Source organism: Mustela nivalis (genome assembly GCF_964662115.1).
Source record: "Mustela nivalis genome assembly, contig: HAP1_SCAFFOLD_505, whole genome shotgun sequence".
Lineage (NCBI taxonomy): Eukaryota > Metazoa > Chordata > Mammalia > Carnivora > Mustelidae > Mustela > Mustela nivalis.
Genome location: NW_028136151.1, coordinates 32,981 through 44,035, shown reverse-complemented (window position 1 = coordinate 44,035; position 11,055 = coordinate 32,981). Strand labels below are relative to the sequence as shown.

The following is an 11,055-nucleotide window of genomic DNA, read 5'->3' as shown; positions in this document are numbered from 1 at the left end:
TTGTAAGAATGTGATATATGCAAAGTTTAATAAAGGGAAGCACAATAAAAAAAGTATGTATATATTATTAACTATGATCATCATGCTGTACATTAGATCCCCAGAACTTTTTCATATTATAGTTGCAAGTTTGTACCCTTTGACCACCTTACTCCACCCCAGGTTCACCCCTTGTCAACTCAACTCTAAGTTTCCATTAGATTGCCTTTTCTTCCGATTCTGTATGTAAGGGATATCATAATACATAAATTAAAAAAATATATAAAATATTTGAAATATTTCACTTACTATAATACCTTCAAGATCCATCCATGCTGTTGTAAATGGCAGTATTTCTTAATTTTTCATGGTTAAGTAGTATTCCATAGTATATATTTACCATACTTATTTTATTCATTCATCCATTAATGGATACTGAAGTTATTTCCATCTCTTGCTTAGAGTTAATAATTTTATAATGAACATAATAGTGCAGATATGTCTTCGAATAGTGACTTCGTTTCCTTTAGATATATACCTAGAAGTGGGATTACTGAATCATATGGTAATTTTACTTTTAATAATATGAATAGTCTCCATACTGTTTTCCATACAAAGTTATATCCCGATCGCAGTGCATAAGTTCCCCATTTTCCCCAATATTTACCAAAATTTGTTAGTTTTAATTTTTTGGTAGTATATATTCTAATAGGCAATAATATCTTGCTGTGTTTTTCAGAGGTAAACAACAACAACATAATGACTTTGCCCTGAGTTTTTACGTTGAGCACTTTTTTTTTTTGTAGCTTTGAGGCATTTTATTATAAAAAGCTAACACTCATATACATAAACTAACAAGAACTTAAAATTCATCACACATTGACTTCATTTTTTAGCTTGACCTTCTAGTAAATCTTTAGCTTCATTGATTTTGGCTGCTATATAAGGAGATCCTCCCTTGTCTGGGTGATTTAAAAGCATAATTCGTCGATGAGCATCTCTTATTTTTCCTTTATTGGCAGTAGGACTTATGCCTAGTATTAATGCTGCTTCCCGTTTTGTCATTTTGGGTTCAAACCCACCTCTATAATAGCCACCACTGAAGGCAGATTTTGGTAAACTCTGAAAAACTTGTTTTACTTGAGGCTCCATATGTTTCATGGCTTGCAAAACGTAACGGCCTGCAAATCCTGCAGCAGCAATGGTCAGTCCAACTGCTACCACTGTACTTGCCATGGCTCTGGCTTGGCTCCCCGGCCTCCACTGAGACTGCGGTTCATCCCAGCCCCAAGGCCGTGGCCACCAATTCCCACTCCTCCAACAGACAGCCCGTTGAGCGCTTTTTAATGGTCCTGTTGGTCAATTATGTAACTTTTTTGAAAAAAAGTCTATTGAGATCCTTTTGCTATTTTTTAAATTATATATTTTTTCTATTTGTATCTGTTGGTTATTAACCTCTTTTCAGATATAAGATTTGTAAGTATTTTCTTCCATTCTGTGGATTGTGTTTTCATTCTCTCTCTTTTTTATTTTTGGCAATGCAGAAACTTTAGTTTGATGTAATAGAGCTTGAAGTCCGGAATTGTAATGCCACCAACGTGGGCTTTCTTTTTCAATATCCCTTTGGCTATTCGAGGTCTTTTCTGGTTCCATATAAATTTTAGCATTATTTGTTCCATTTCTTTGAAAAAGATGGATGGTACTTTGATAGGAATTGCATTAAATGTGTAGATTGCTTTAGGTAGCATAGACATTTTCACAATATTTATTCTTCCAATCCAGGAGCATGGAACATTTTTCCATTTCTTTGTGTCTTCCTCAATTTCTTTCATGAGTACTTTATAGTTTTCTGAGTATAGATTCTGTGTCTCTTTGGTTAGGTTTATTCCTAGGTATCTTATGGTTTTGGATGCAATTGTAAATGGGATTGACTCCTTAATATCTCTTTCTTCTGTCTTGCTGTTGGTGTAGAGAAATGCAACTGATTTCTGTGCATTGATTTTATATCCTGACACTTTACTGAATTCCTGTATAAGTTCTAGCAGATTTGGAGTGGAGTCTTTTGGGTTTTCCACATATAGTATCATATCATCTGCGAAAAGTGATAATTTGACTTCTTCTTTGCCGATTTGGATGCCTTTAATTTCCTTTTGTTGTCTGATTGCTGAGGCTAGGACCTCTAGTACTATGTTGAACAGCAGTGGTGATAATGGACATCCCTGGCGTGTTCCTGACCTTAGCGGAAAAGCTTTCAGTTTTTCTCCATTGAGAATGATATTTGCGGTGGGTTTTTCATAGATGGCTTTGATGATATTGAGGTATGTGCCCTCTATCCCTACACTTTGAAGAGTTTTGGTCAGGAAGGGATGCTGTACTTTGTCAAATGCTTTTTCAGCATCTATTGAAAGTATCATATGGTTCTTGTTCTTTCTTTTATTGATGTGTTTTATCACATTGACTGATTTGCGGATGTTGAACCAACCTTGCAGCCCTGGAATAAATCCCACTTGGTCGTGGTGAATAATCTTTTTAATGTACTGTTGAATCCTATTGGCTAGTATTTTGTTGAGTATTTTCGCATCTGTGTTCATCAAGGATATCGGTCTATAGCTCTCTTTTTTGGTGGGATCCTTGTCTGGTTTTGGGATCAAGGTGATGCTGGCCTCATAAAATGAGTTTGGAAGTTTTCCTTCCATTTCTATTTTTTGGAACAGTTTCAGGAGAATAGGAATTAGTTCTTCTTTAAATGTTTGGTAGAATTCCCCCGGGAAGCCGTCTGGCCCTGGGCTTTTGTTTGTTTGGAGATTTTTAATAACTGTTTCAATCTCCTTACTGGTTATGGGTCTGTTCAGGCTTTCTATTTCTTCCTGGTTCAGTTGTGGTAGTTTATATGTTTCTAGGAATGCATCCATTTCTTCCAGATTGTCAAATTTATTGCTGTAGAGTTGCTCATAGTATGTTCTTATAATAGTTTGTATTTCTTTGGTGTTAGTTGTGATCTCTCCTCTTTCATTCATGATTTTATTTATTTGGGTCCTTTCTCTTTTCTTTTTGATAAGTTGGGCCAGGGGTTTATCAATTTTATTAATTCTTTCAAAGAACCAGCTCCTACTTTCGTTGATTTGCTCTATTGTTTTTTTGGTTTCTATTTCATTGATTTCTGCTCTGATCTTTATGATTTCTCTTCTCCTGCTGGGCTTAGGGTTTCTTTCTTGTAATTTCTCCAGCTCCTTTAGGTGTAGGGTTAGGTTGTGTACCTGAGACCTTTCTTGTTTCTTGAGAAAGGCTTGTACCGCTATATATTTTCCTCTCAGGACTGCCTTTGTTGTGTCCCACAGATTTTGAACCCTTGTATTTTCATTATCATTTGTTTCCATGATTTTTTTCAATTCGTCTTTAATTTCCCGGTTGACCCATTCATTCTTTAGAAGGATACTATTTAGTCTCCATATATTTGGGTTCTTTCCAAACTTCCTTTTGTGGTTGAGTTCTAGCTTTAGAGCATTGTGGTCTGAAAATATGCAGGGAATGATCCCAATCTTTTGATACCGGTTGAGTCCTGATTTAGGACCGAGGATGTGATCTATTCTGGAGAATGTTCCATGTGCACTAGAGAAGGATGTGTATTCTGTTGCTTTGGGATGAAATATTCTGAATATATCTGTGATGTCCATCTGGTCCAGTGTGTCGTTTAAGGCCTTTATTTCCTTGCTGATATTTTGCTTGGATGACCTGTGATGTAATACCATTTATTTATTTTTGCTTTTTTTGCTTGTTTTTTTGGTCTGGTATCAAAAAATCTATTGGCAAGACCAAAGTCAAGGAGAATTTTTCCTATGTTTTCCTTTAGGAAATTTAGTTTCATGCATCACATTTAAGTCTTTAATCTATTTCAAGTTAAGATTTATGAGTGATATAAGGCTCCAGTTTCATACTGTTTTATGTGACTATTCAGTTTTAAATATCATTTATTGAACAGACTATATTTACCCATTACCTATGTTGGCCCCTGTCAAATATTAGGTGACTGTATGAAAGGATTTATTTCTGGACTCTCATTCTGTTCTACTTGTTTATTGGTCTGTTTTTATGCCAATATACTTTATTGTTTTGAGCATGACGGCTTTGTAGTATAATTTCAAATCAAGAAGTGTAATTTCTCTTCTTCATTCTTTCTCAGAACTGCTTTGATTATTTGTTGTCTTTTATGGTCTCATATAAATTTTAGGATTGTTTACTTACTTCTGTAAAAAAATAATATTGGTTTTTTTAAAAGATTATTTATTTATTTATTTGACAGAGAGAGATGACAAGCAGGCAGAGAGGCAGGCAGAGAGAGAAGAGGAAGCAGGCTCCCTGCTGATCAGAGAGCCTGATGCAGGGCTCGATCCCAGGACCCTGGGATCATGACCTGAGCCAAAGGCAGCGGCTTAACCCACTAAGCCACCCAGGCGCCCCTAACATTGGATTTTTGATAGGAATTGAATTTACAGATGGTTTTCGGTAGTATGGACATTTTAACAATGTTAATTCTTACCATTCATAAATATGGGCTATCTTTCCATTTGTATCTCCTTCAATTTCTTTATCAATGTCATCGTTTATGGGGTACAGATCTTTCATCTTCTTAGTTAAATCTTTTCCTAAGTATTTTATTATTTTTGATGCTATTGTGAATTAGATTGTTTTCTTTATGTTTTCAGATAGTTCATCATTAGAGTGTTAAAATGCTCCTGTCTTGTGCTTACTTTGGCAGCACATATACTAAAATTGGAATGATGCAGAGAAGATTAGCGTGATCACTGAACAAGGATGACATGAAAAACTGGGAAGCATTCCATATTAAAAACAAAACAAAACAAAACACAATTTTCGTCTTTTATATATTGATATTGTATTTGGCAGCCTTACTAAATTTGTTTATTCAAATGTTTTTTGTGAAGTTTTTAGGATTTTTTTACATGTAAGTTCATGTTATCCAAAAAAAGAAAATTTTACTTCTTCCTTTTTTTTTTTTTATTGGAATCTTTTATTGCTTTGTGCTCCTTGTTTCTCTGGCTAAGACATCCAGTACTATGTCAAATGAGAGTAGTGAAAGTGGACACACTTGTCTTGTTTCTGATATTTAAGGGGAAAATTTTCAAACTTTTTTGATTGAATATGAGATTAGCTCTGGGCTTGCAATATGTGTTTTTTTAATGGATTTTTAAAATTTTTTTATAAACATATAATGTGTTTTTATCCCTAGGGGTACAGGTCTGTGAATCACCAGGTTTACACATTTCACAGCACTCACGATAGCACATACCCTCGCCAATGTCCATACCCCCACCATCCTCTCCCAACACACCTCCCCACAACCCTCAGTCTGTTTTGTGAGATTCAGTCTTTTATGGTTTGTCTCCCTCCCAATCCCATCTTCTTTTATTTTTCTTTTCGTACCCCCCAAACCGCCTATGTTGCATCTCCACTTCATCATATCAGGGAGATCATATGATAGTTGTCTTTTTCAGATTGATTTATTTTGCCAAGCATAATACCCTCTAGTTCCATCCACGTCATCACAAATAGCAGGATTTCATTTCTTTTGATGGCTGCTTAATATTCCATTGTACATATATACCACATCTTATTTTTTGATTCATCTGTTGAAGAACATTTAGGTTCTTTCCATAGTTTAACTGTGGTGGACATTGCTGCTATAAACATTTGGGTGCAGGTGCCCCTTCAGAATGCCACATTTGTATCTTTAGGGTATATACCCAGTAATACAATCACTGGGTCATAGGGTAGTTCTATTTTCAGCTTTTTGAGGAACCTCCACGCTGTTTTCCAGAGTGGTTGCCCCAGCTTACATTCCCACCAACAGTGTAGGAGGGTTCCCCTTTGTCCACATCTGCGCCAGCATCTGTCATTGACTGACTTGTTGATTTTAGCCATTCTGAAAGGTGTGAGGTGGTATCTCATTCTGGTTTTGATTTGTATTTCCCTGATGCCGAGTGATGTGGAGCATTTTTTCATGTGTCTGTTGGTCATTTGGATGTATTCTTTGCAGAAATGTCTGTTCATGTCCTCTGCCCATTTCTTCATTGGATTATTTGTTCTTAGGGTGTTGAGTTTGATAAGGTCTTTATAGATTTTGGATACTGGCCCTTTATCTGGTATGTCATTTGCAAATATCTTCTCCCATTCTGACAGTTATCTTTTGGCTTTGTTAACTGTTTCCTTTGCTGTGCAAAAGCTTTTTGATCTGATGAAATCCAAAAAGTTCATTTTTGCTCTTGCTTCCCTTTCCTTTGGCGATGTTCCTAGGAAGAAGTTGCTGCTGCTGAGGTCAAAGAGGTTGCTACCTGTTCTCTCCTCAAGGATTTTGATGGATTCTTTTCTCACATTATGCTTCTTCATCCATTTCCAGTCTATTTTCATGTATGATGTAAGGAGATGGTCCAATTTCATTTTTCTGCATGTGGCTGTCCAATTTTCCCAACACCATTTGTTGAAGAGGCTGTCTTTTTTCCATTGGACATTCCTTTCTGTTTTGTTGAAGATTAGTTGACCATAGAGTTGAGGGTGTATTTCTGGGCTCTCTATTCTGTTCCATTGATCTATGTCTGTTTTGGGGACAGTTCCCTACTATCTTGATGATGACAACTTTGTAATAGAGCTTGAAGTCTGGAATTGTGATGCCAACAACTTTGGCTTTCTTTTTCAATATTCCACTGGCTATTCGAGGTATTTTCTGGTTCCATATAAATTTGGAACCATTTGTCCCATTTCTTTGAAAACAATGGATGTGATTTTGATAGGGATTGTATTAAATGTGTATATTGCTTTAGGTAGCATAGACATTTTCACAATATTTGTTCTTCCAATACAGGAGCATGGAATATTTTTCCATTTCTTTGTGTCTTCTTCAATTTCTTTCATGAGCACTTTAGAGTTTTCTGAGTATAAATTCTTTGTCTCTTTGTTTAGGTTAATCCTAGGTATCTTAGGGTTTGGGGTGCAATTGTAAATGGGATTCACTCCTTAATTTCTATTTCTTCTGTCTTGTTGGTATAAAAAATTGCAACCAATTTCTGTGCATTGATTTTATATCCTGACACTTTACAGAATTCCTATACAAGTTAGAGCAGATTTGGAGTGGAGTCCTTTGTTTTCCACATACAGTATCATATCATCTGCAAACAGTGATAGTTTGACTTCTCTTTTGCCAATTTGGCAAAATTTGGATGCCTTTAATTTCTTTTTGTTGTCTGATTGCTGAGGCTAGGACTTCTAGTATGATGTTGAATAGCAGTGTCGTGATAACAGACATCCCTGACGTGTTCCTGACCTCAGCGGAAAAGTATTCAGTTTTTGTCCATTGAGAATGGTATTTTCAGTGGGTTTTTCATAGATGGCTTTGATAATATTGATAATATGTGCCCTCTATCCCTACACTTTGAAGAGTTTTAATCAGGAAGGGATACTGCACTTTGTCAAATGCTTTTTCAGCATCTATGGAGAGTATCATGTGGTTCTTGTTCTTTCTTTTATTAATGTGTTGTATCACATTGATTGATTTGCAGATGTTGAACCAAACTTGTAGCCCTGGAATAAATCCCACTTGGTCGTGGTGAATAATCCTTTTAATGTACTGTTGAATCCTATTGGCTAGTATTTTGGTGAGAATTTTGCATCTGTGTTCATCAGGGATATTGGTTTGAAGTTTTCTTTTTTGATGGGATCCTTGTCTGCTTTTGGGATAAAGGTGATGCTGGCCTCAGAAAAAAAGAGTTTGGAATTTTTCCTTTCATTTCTATTTTTTGGGAACAGTTTCAGGAGAATAGGAATTAATTCTTCTTTAAATGTTTGGTAGAATTCCCCTGGGAAGCCATCTGGCCCGGGGCTTTTGTTTGTTTGGAGATTTTTGATGACTGTTTCAATCTCCGTACTGGTTATGGGTCTGTTCAGGTTTTCTATTTCTTCCTGGTTCAGTTGTGGTAGTTTATATGTCTCTAGGAATGTATCCATTTCTTCCAGATTGTTGAATTTGTTGGCATAGAGTTGCTCATAGTATGTTCTTATAATTGTTTGTATTTCTTTGGTGTTGGTTGTGATCTCTCCTCTTTCAATCATGATTTTATTTATTTGGGTCTTTTCTCTTTTCTTTTTGATAAGTCTAGAAAGGGGTTTATCAATCTTATTAATTCTTTCAAAGAACCAGCTCCTAGTTTCATTGATTTGTTCTATTGTTTTTGTTGTTGTTGTTGCTGGTGGTGTTTTGTTTTGTTTTGGTTTGGTTTGGTTTGGTTTGGTTTGGTTTGGTTTTTTTGGTTTCTATTTCATTGATTTCTGCTCTGATCTTTATTATTCCTCTTCTCCTGCTGCGTTTAGGCTTTCTTTGTTGTTCTATCTCCAACTCCTTTAGGTGTAGTGTTATGTTGTGTATTTGAGATCTTTCTTGTTTCTAGAGAAAGGCTTGTACAGCTTTATATTTTCCTCTCAGGACTGACTTTGCTGTATCCCACAGATTTTGAACACTTTTGTTTTCATTATCATTTTTTTCCATAAATTTTTTCAATTCTTCTTTAATTTCCTGGTTGACCAATTCATTTTTTAGAAGGATGCTGTTTACTCTCCATGTATTTGTGTTCTTTCCAAATTTCCTCTTGTGGTTGAGTTCTAGTTTCAGAGAATTGTGGTCTGAGAATATGCAGGGGATGATCCCAATCTTTTGATAATGCTTGAGATCTGATTTATGACCCAAGATGTGGTCTATTCTGGAGAATGTTCCATGTGCAGTAGTGAAGAATGTGTATTCTGTTATTTTGGGTTGGAATGTGTTGAACCTACCTGTGATGTCCATCTTGTCCAGTGTGTCATTTAAGGCCTTTTTCCTTTTTGATCTGTTGCTTGGATGATCTGTCCATTTCAATGAGGGGAGTGTTAAATTCTGTTATTATTTTATTATTGTTGATGTGTTTCTTTGATTTTGTTATTAATTGGTTTATATAGTTGGCTGCTCCCAGGTTAAGGAAATAGATATTTAAAATTGTTAGGTCTTCTTGTTGGACAGACCCTTTGAGTATGATATAGAGTCCTTCCTCATAACTTATTATAGTCTTTGGCTTAAAATATAATTGATCTGATATAAGGATTGCCACCCCAGCTTTCTTCTGATGTCCATTAGCATGGTAAATTGTTTTCCACCCCCTCTCTTTAAATCTGGGGGTGTCTTCGGGTCTATGATGAGTTTCTTGGGAAGCATATTGACGGTTTTTGCTTTCTATCAATTTTGATACCCTGTGTCTTTTGATTGGTGCATTTAGGCCATTTACATTCAGGGTAACTATTTTTTTTTTAACTTTTTATTTTTTATAAACATATATTTTTATCCCCAGGGGTACAGGTCTGTGAATCACCAGGTTTACACACTTCACAGCACTCACCAAAGCACATACCCTCCCCAATGTCCATAATCCCACCCCCTTCTCCCAAACCCCCTCCCCCCAGCAACCCTCAGTTTGTTTTGTGAGATTAAGAGTCACTTATGGTTTGTCTCCCTCCCAATCCCATCTTGTTTCATTTATTCTTCTCCTACCCACTTAAGCCTCCATGTTGCATCACCACTTCCTCATATCAGGGAGATCATATGATAGTTGTCTTTCTCTGCTTGACTTATTTCGCTAAGCATGATACGCTCTAGTTCCATCCATGTTGTCGCAAATGGCAAGATTTCATTTCTTTTGATGGCTGCATAGTATTCCATTGTGTATATATACCACATCTTCTTGATCCATTCATCTGTGGATGGACATCTAGGTTCTTTCCATAGTTTGGCTATTGTGGACATTGCTGCTATAAACATTCGGGTGCATGTGCCCCTTTGGATCACTACATTTGTATCTTTAGGGTAAATACCCAATAGTGCAATTGCTGGGTCATAGGGCAGTTCTATTTTCAACATTCTGAGGAACCTCCATGCTGTTTTCCAGAGTGGCTGCACCAGCTAGCATTCCCACCAACGGTGTAGGAGGGTTCCCCTTTCTCCACATCCTCGCCAGCATCTGTCATTTCCTGACTTGTTTATTTTAGCCATTCTGACTGGTGTGAGGTGATATCTCATTGTGGTTTTGATTTGTATTTCCCTGATGCCGAGTGATATGGAGCACTTTTTCATGTGTCTGTTGGCCATCTGGATGTCTTCTTTGCAGAAATCTGTTCATGTCCTCTGCCCATTTCTTGATTGGATTATTTGTTCTTTGGGTGTTGAGTTTGCTAAGTTCTTTATAGATTCTGGACACTAGTCCTTTATCTGATATGTCGTTTGCAAATATCTTCTCCCATTCTGTCAGTTGTCTTTTGATTTTGTTAACTGTTTCCTTTGCTGTGCAAAAGCTTTTGATCTTGATGAAATCCCAATAGTTCATTTTTTCCCTTGCTTCCCTTGCCTTTTGCGTTGTTCCTAGGAAGATGTTGCTGCGGCAGAGGTCGAAGAGGTTGCTGCCTGTGTTCTCCTCAAGGATTTTGATGGATTCCTTTCGCACATTGAGGTCCTTCATCCATTTTGAGTCTATTTTTGTGTGTGGTGCAAGGAAATGGTCCAATTTCATTTTTCTACATGTGGATGTCCAATTTTCCCAGCACCATTTATTGAAGAGGCTGTCTTTTTTCCATTGGACATTCTTTCCTGCTTTGTCGAAGATGAGTTGACCATAGATTTGAGGGTCTATTTCTGGGCTCTGTATTCTGTTCCATTGATCTATGTGTCTGTTTTTGTGCCAGTACCATGCTGTCTTGATGATGACAGCTTTGTAATAGAGCTTGAAGTCCGGAATTGTGATGCCACCAACGTTGGCTTTCTTTTTCAATATCCCTTTGGCTATTCGAGGTCTTTTCTGGTTCCATATAAATTTTAGCATTATTTGTTCCATTTCTTTGAAAAAGATGGATGGTACTTTGATAGGAATTGCATTAAATGTGTAGATTGCTTTAGGTAGCATAGACATTTTCACAATATTTATTCTTCCAATCCAGGAGCATGGAACATTTTTCCATTTCTTTGTGTCTTCCTCAATTTCTTTCATGAGT

The 11,055-nt window shown here is 36.5% G+C and overlaps 1 protein-coding gene across 1 annotated transcript; it reads right to left on the bottom strand.

Moving 5' to 3' along the window:
• Positions 1-770: 770 nt before the first annotated feature.
• On the bottom strand, positions 771-1,304 carry LOC309857226 (mitochondrial import inner membrane translocase subunit TIM14). Its single transcript, XM_082750015.1, has one exon. It carries the CDS (start codon positions 1,213-1,215, stop codon positions 865-867), a length of 351 nt encoding a protein of 116 aa, XP_082606141.1. The 5' UTR covers positions 1,216-1,304; the 3' UTR covers positions 771-864.
• Positions 1,305-11,055: the final 9,751 nt, after the last annotated feature.

What these genes read in the sequence shown, in the direction of transcription:
- LOC309857226 (XM_082750015.1), bottom strand. Translation starts at nt 1,215, where the DNA reads ATGGCAAGTACAGTGGTAGCAGTTGGACTGACCATTGCTGCTGCAGGA.